We start from the raw sequence: 7,736 nt of genomic DNA, 5'->3' as shown, positions 1-7,736 counted from the left end.
CCCCCCCCCCCCCACACCCCACACACACAGACCACATTAGCAACTTACCGGCTCGGATGTGTCCAGTTTATGTATTGCTGTGGAGTCAAAGAGAACCTGGCGCCCTCTTTTCTCACAGTCTTGATACACTATCAACCTGATCTGAGCTAGATCAAACTCAGCAGATGCCCAACTAAAAGAGAGAGAAACACAGGTGACTGTGATCAAAACATTCAAACAGAGAAAACAATACTTACAGTAGGCTTCTTAGTCTACAACATCTATTGTCCATCACAAAAACAACAACATTTGAGCCAAAAATAGGTTTCTGACCCTTTCAAAATGACTAACTTTCAATTATTCAACAAATAAAATCAGCAAAATATTGGAAATTCACCCTTTATTTATCCTCATCCTGCGAATTTTCAGTGAATTACAGCTATCGATTAAGTTTGGAGTGGGTAACATTTTTTTATGTTGGAGTCTCTTGATTAAAAATGAGTTAAAACAGTAATATTTGGAAATATTATTATATTTTAAAATAACCGTTTACTATTTTAATATATTGTAAAATGTAATTTATTCCTGTGACGCAAATCATAATTTTCAGCATCATTACTCCAGTCTTCAGTGTCACATGATCCTTCAGAAATCATTCTAATATGCTGATTTACTGCTCAAGAAACATTTCTTCTTATTATTCATGTTGTCGCTTAATATTTTTGTGGAAACTGTGATACATTTTTATCTGGATTCAATGATAAATAGTAAGTTTTGTTTAAAATATAAATTTTGTGTAAAAGTCTTTACCGTATTATTATTGTTATTCTTAAATCTTACTGACCCCAAACTTTTGAACTGTAGTGTACATTTTGGTCTTTTCCTCACACAAAACTATTTTATGGCTTCGGTATACTTTGATTATAGCGCATGACTTGTTTGGACTATATTTATAGTGCTATATTTGTCATTTCTGAGCGTGGCACTCCCTGTTCATCATTCACTGACACTGCATGTAAAAGAGAAGCATGAACATTCTTCAAAATATCTTTTTTGTGTTGCATAGAAAGAAAATCTGGAAGGACATGAGAGCGAGTAAATAATGACAGCTTTCATCAAACCCATAACACTGCAAGAACTTTCAATGAAGCAACAAATATTTAATTGCACCATACATAAAAAGCAAAAACATTTTCTTCACACAAATACACACCCCTACCTGCTTTCCATCCTGGTGTATGATAAAGTGATCAGACATTCATTTCCAGCCTCCAAGCACTACATATACATCCAAAATAGATATAAATAACAATCACAAGATGCCCGAAACTGGCCAAGAGAGCGGCTGAAGGCATGAAATGTGGACCATTCACACAGTTGCATGTTTCTTCTATTAAACATCAGAAGATCACCATAGTCTAACAACGGAAAACACAGGCACACAGTCTCCATCTCCGCTTGTCTGAGCTCTCTGAGTGCAAAAAAAGTCACACAAAACCTCACACACACACACGGTGTCGGCAGCACCCCTTCTCTCTGACTGCGTAGATGATGCAGTGTGTTTGTTTTATCAGTGTCGATGTGCGAGTTGGCAATCACTGTGTCTGCTTGCGTCGAGTGTACAGACTTTGTATATGGACTGCTTAGTGTTAGTGTGTGTTAGACTATATGTTGCTCAGTCTTTTGTAACCCAGCTGCTGGACAATACATTGCTATGCACAGGCTCCCTTTATCCTTCACACACACACAAACACACTCACACACACAGAGGGCACAGGCTCTCTTTATCCTCTCTTACTGAGACTTTGCGTGAGTGTGTGTGTGTGTGTGTGTGTGCCAGTATATAAGAGAGACAGAGGGATGGAGGGAAAGAGAGAGAGAAAAACACTTGCTTGGGATGGTACTGCCACTACACACTGACAAACACAAACACACAGACCCTAGAAGTTATATTAGTAAGAACTCCTTATAAACACAATGGTTTTTACACTACAATAACACTATATCCTAAACCAAACCCTTACAGAAACCAGTTTACATTATATTTGTTTCACTATATTTGAGGACATTTTCAAACATTTGTCCCTCATATGTGTAGCCAAATCTGTACACTCACACACACACACACACACACACACACACCTAACTAACAGTGATTCAGTTTTAAAAAGGAAAGAACAACTCTTAATGAATTAGCCTCTATGACACATCCTTTTTGGGATTTTCCTCATACTTCAGGTCACATGAACATCAAACCACTGTCATATGATCACTGTAGTTCACACAGACACACATTGATTGACAGCTAGAACCATTTCAGATGAGCTGAATGAACTCTGTCAACATTCATTCACAAATTCTAAATCAAAAATACAAAGATATTACAGTTGCAGAAATGAATCTCAAAAAGAGGTTTATGAAATTAATGTTTTGTTTTTATTGAAATGATTTCATTTTAAATATGAAATTGTTTTAATTAAGAATTTTGAATATAGATATTGCAGTATTAACATTGCATTATTTCATAATTACATAAATATAGATATACAAATAATTTTATGAATACATAAATGAAAATGAAAGTATATATGTATATATATATAAATATATATACAAATGAACAAATATTTACTTTATATTATTTACTTTTTAATTAAAATGTATACATTAAATATGAACGGCTCTAATAGTTCCTGTATCAAATGAAGGCCCGCCTTCTGAAATACGAAATGTGCTGTGATTGGTTAGCTGGGCCAGTGTGTGTTGTGATTGGTTAGCTGGGCCAGTGTGTGTTGTGATTGGTTAGCTGGGACAGTGTGTGTTGTGATTGGTTAGCCGGGACAGTGTGTGTTGTGACTGGCAGCACTCGGCGTCTGGTCGGGAAATGTCACGCCCCTTACCATAGCCGCCTGCAAGCTTCAGTGTAAATATTGCGTCAAAATCAAATCAATTTGAGTGCGATTTAAACCCGGATGATTGTAACCACTCTAAGTTCGTCTGCCTTGGGAAAGCTAGCGTGTCTCCGACATAGTGATAACACTCGTTGCCTTCTCTAGTGCAGCTCAACCAGGTCTCGTCCCATTCGTCGATATTTGTGATATCACAAATCCCGGAAAATATGCGTTATAGTCCAAACGAGTCGTTCGTTGTAGTTTTTGAAAAGTGATTTCTGTTAAATAAAATGAAGTGAAGTGGACTTTGAGCTTTGTAACTTTGCAGATCTTTTTTATGCTCAAACAGCAACATTACAGACTAACTAAAGTTGAAAAAGTGAAAACGCATAATAGGACCCCTTTAAGGCTGATCCAATGCTGATTATTATTATTTAGGCAGAAGCAACGCAACATCATAAGCGACTCTGGTATTAGCGGCTGAGGTTGGACAAAGCTGCATATTTGAGTACATATTTTATATTTTCTTGTTTGTTTATTCATTTTTAGCACAGAAGTTGAAAAGTCTCAGAGTCTGGGTTACAACACTTCAAGAACTACTACATTATTATACACATTACACATGCACATGCAAAACAGTCTTTAGAGCAGATTCCTCTCATAAGCAAACAAAAAGGTTACCATATTTGTATAGTGGCCCAAAAAGTGCGCGCACACACACACACACACACACACACACACACACACACACACAGTGTACCTGTTCCATGAAGCGTCCTCTGGCATGAACAACTTCCTTGCAGTGTTTTTCTTGCGACCCTTAATCTTCATCATCACAGGTATTCCACTCAGTACACTACAGAGAGTGTGTGTGTGTGTATGCATACATGCACACGTACACTCATCCGCTTTCTCTAAAAATGCATTCTTACTTTGTCTAGAAGTAAGTTCTCCAAATCAAATGACATTCATGAAATCAAAAGAAGACAAAATAGAATGATGGGGAGATTCAGATTCAGGAGAGACAGAAGTTTTTTTGGGCAGCATGTGTTCAGAGACTGAAGGGTTTCTACACTTATCTATCTGATGACTGACTGAATACAGCTCAAACGTCACATGGCTGTCATACACACCCTCTCACAAAGCATGTGATCCAAACAGTCATAGGACACTCTCACTGGCCAAAGTTGCATACCTCAGCAAACAAACTAACATGTACTCTTTGCTAACACTAGGCATGCATGTTGCAACAAATATTCAGTCAGTCATATGCTTCACCCCAAAGAGAGAGTGAACTTTTTCAAAAAAGTAAAGGTGCACTTTAATTTTCCCTCAAAAAATAAATATTACTTTTGAGATCATATCAGTAGCCTATTAAAAGCAGATTTATTTTACAAGGAGCGGGTCTCCTAACGGGGGCAGACATTTTGAGATCATGTGACCATCTTAAGTCTACTGGCTTTGTCTAATGATAGAGGGTTTCTGAGATACTTTTACTTACAGAATAAACTGATGGGCTGCGCATTTCTACAATGGCATAAAAACTTTTGCACTATACTGTATTAACGCCACTAGGTGCACTGTTGTTATTGTTTATAAAACTATTGAAATTGTTTTCGGTAATTAAAATAAAGCTGAAATAAAGCAAAATATAAATATTAGATTAAAAAATGTGTTTGTTGCCCTGGCAACTAACAGAAATAAATACTTTTAAGTACTAAAATTAGTAAAACTGAAATAAAAATAAATTTAAACTATTAAAATTAAATTGAAATAATTAAAAACAAATGTCAAAAGCACATCAAAATTATAATACTTTAAACTAAAATGAAAACTGAAAATATAAAAATAAATTATAAATCGAAACATGAATAAATAATGTAACGGTATATATAAATAATACTAAAATAACACGGACTAGGTGCCAGTATAAGTACAAAATAACATGGCACAACACTGTTGTTTTCATTAAGACTATTAATGATATTATTATTATTATCAGCTATGTTATTATCATTGTTATCATTGAGACTATTAAAATTAAGTTTCCAGTAATTAAAATAAAGCTGAAATAAAATATAAATCTTACATTAAACAACTATTAAAAAACTAAATTATTAATTTATAAATATTGAGGAAATATTAGAAATATTGCATTTGCAACTAAGTGAAATAAGTTGAAGTACTAAAATTAATAAAACTAAAAATGAATAAGCTAAACAGCATAAATAAACAACTGATAAAAATGTCAAAAGCACAACAAAATTACTAAAACTTTAAATTAGCAACTAAAATGAAAACTAAAACTAAAAAAGATCATTCTAAATATTAATAAATACTATAATAGTACATAAATAATACTAAAATAATATGGACTAGGAGTCAGCAGAAGTCTAAACTAACATAACCAGCAGCACATCATAAAGTAAACAAAAATTTCATTGTACTTTTCCACATTTCTTAAAAAGCCTCAAGTTCTTTTAATTTAGTAAACATAAATATCACACAAACAACAATTATATTTCTAATGTAAAAACTTAAAGGGGTCATATGATGTTGCTAAAAAGAGCATTATTTGGTGTATTTGGGTTGAACTGTTCTGGAACAGTGTTGTAAATACAACTTAAAGGTCCCCTGAAGTGCCTTGAAACACGCAGCGTTATTCTATGTGGTGACGTAATTTCAACTGAAACAGGAAGACAGGGCAGGACATATTGAGCAGCCCCGCCCCCTTTTAAATTAGCCAATAGCTTTTTGTTTATATCTGCACGGTTCAGAGCCATTGAGCTCAGTAAAGCCGCATTTGACAGCCACAGTCTAATAGATTACCCCCTAGATTCAATATGAAACTCTTAGTAAAACAAAATAGTGATCATAATCATGCTGAGGCGGTGTAGTTTTAAAAGTGTTCAATATATGCCGACTCGCGCATATGATCCACTCCGAGCGATCGCGTCTCTGGACCGGAGCCAAAGTCTGGATCAGACTGTGTGCACTGCCGCGGTTCGCGTTACACAACGTGAAACCAGACCTCATTTGGCCCAATCGAAAGCATATTTACACTGTCTGAATCGTTCCCTATCGCCTACATTGTACACTACGTGCCACTCACTGTACAGGAAATACTAACATTACACTGTGAACAAGCGACCGATCTCAGCGGCAGCTTCAGCGTCTATTTATAGTGTAGGGGGCGGGCGCTTCGGCTTCTAGAGAGCGTTTGATTGGTCAGAAGATTTGATGAGAAGATGAAGTACGATGTGACGTCAAAAAAATCGTTGAGCTGTTTTGGCGAAAGTGACGAACTAGAAGCTTTGAATGCTTATATCTTCTAAATGCGAATTTTGTCACTGTTTTGGAGCACACTGCCTTATAGATAACCTTAAGACTAACATATTGATACTAACACCCAAAAAACTTTAATTTTGATTTCATGGGGACTTTAACCACTGATTTCTAGTCGTGTCCTTCCAAAAGAGGCTAGAGTGATCGGAGGCCGGCAGCTTGAGTGAGCGGAGGCCGGCGGCTAGAGTGAGCAACCACATGTGATGCGGCAACCACGTGACGACCCCAGGTTGGACTCCGCTTCGTCCACGGTGAAAGCCTTGAGACTTTAGTCTTTGCAAATTTACAGATCTTCTTTATGCACCAAGAGCTTGTAACACTTCAAAGAGAAAGGAAAAAATGAAATCGCATCATATGACCCCTTTAAAAAAAATAAAAAATCTATAATTTAAGAGCACCTTTCTCAGAGAGCTCACATTTTACATAATCAAGATCTTTGCTCTTCAGTAAAAGTATATATTCCCTCAGATCACACATGTAAAAGTGATCATTCAAATCCCATATTTTGATAAATCCAGTGATTCTGGCCTAAATCAGTTCTGTAAATAGATCAGTTTTGAACAGTGACTTCAAATCAACACTGAGATCAATGTTTTATGTATTATCAGTGGGCAAGCAGAGTCACTTCCTTCTAGGAAACTGCTGAATCGTCATGTGACCATGTTTCTGGAAAGTGTCCATTATGTCGCATTACTGCTTGAAAACGTAGGTTAGCCAATTGCCAATGTATAAAATCATGCAAATGATTTGAAAGAGTAATATGAGTTATTAAACAAAGAATTGTAATTGCAGTTTAGAGTAAGGAAGTAGCTTAACTAAAAGCAATAGAAGGCTTTTCATTCACATGCAAGCATTAAGCAAGCATATTCTGGTCACACTAAAAAACTTGAAGAGGAACTAATTTCTTTAGAAGATTCAAGGGTTTGTGATCAAGACCTTAACACTAAAAAAACCTGTAAACTTAACATATATATATATATATATATATATATATATATATAAATTAAATAAGCAGAACTGAATAAAAACTGAATGTAATGTATGTGAAGAAAAATTAAATAAGTATTTTGTAAATAAAAACTTTACATAATGTACATCTAGAAAAACTGAATAAAAGCAGAATTAAATAAAAAACTTCACATAATATACATCTAGAAAAGTTACATAAGTAAAATGAAATAAAAAATGTACGTAATATACATCTAGAAATATTAAATAGGAATAAATATAATAAAAATAAATATTTCATTGCCTAACGCCGCGTTGCATAAACACCGTAAGAATATTAATCTATTAAAAAAAGCATGGTTTACTATGATTTTGAAGTAGTAAACTCTAATCTTTAATGAAATGTTGACACTAAATGAGCTATTTTTTAAACATTGGTAGTTGTTATAGTTCATAAATGTTTGTGGTCATGTCGTCTGCATCCAGAGCCGATCCTCCCTATACGCAAAATACGCAAGCTGCGTAGGGCCCCCGAAACACCAGGGGGCCCCCTTGCTCTCAAAGATGATTTGA

General features: G+C 35.2%; 1 protein-coding gene across 1 annotated transcript in view; it reads right to left on the bottom strand.

Annotated features, from left to right (window-relative positions):
• The window catches only part of LOC107702372 (folliculin-interacting protein 2-like), a 27,014-nt gene that overhangs the window by 16,623 nt on the left and 2,655 nt on the right, over positions 1-7,736 (bottom strand). Inside the window, exon 2 of the mRNA XM_016504672.1 lies at positions 49-172. Within this exon, the coding sequence (XP_016360158.1) occupies positions 49-172 (124 nt within the window). The remainder of the gene's footprint in view (positions 1-48; positions 173-7,736) is intronic.

This window comes from Sinocyclocheilus anshuiensis, unplaced genomic scaffold (assembly GCF_001515605.1).
Source record: "Sinocyclocheilus anshuiensis isolate Anshui unplaced genomic scaffold, SAMN03320099.WGS_v1.1 scaffold86, whole genome shotgun sequence".
Classification (NCBI taxonomy): Eukaryota; Metazoa; Chordata; class Actinopteri; order Cypriniformes; family Cyprinidae; genus Sinocyclocheilus; species Sinocyclocheilus anshuiensis.
Note: the sequence above shows the minus strand (reverse complement) of the source record. Positions and strands in the feature narration are given on the sequence as shown.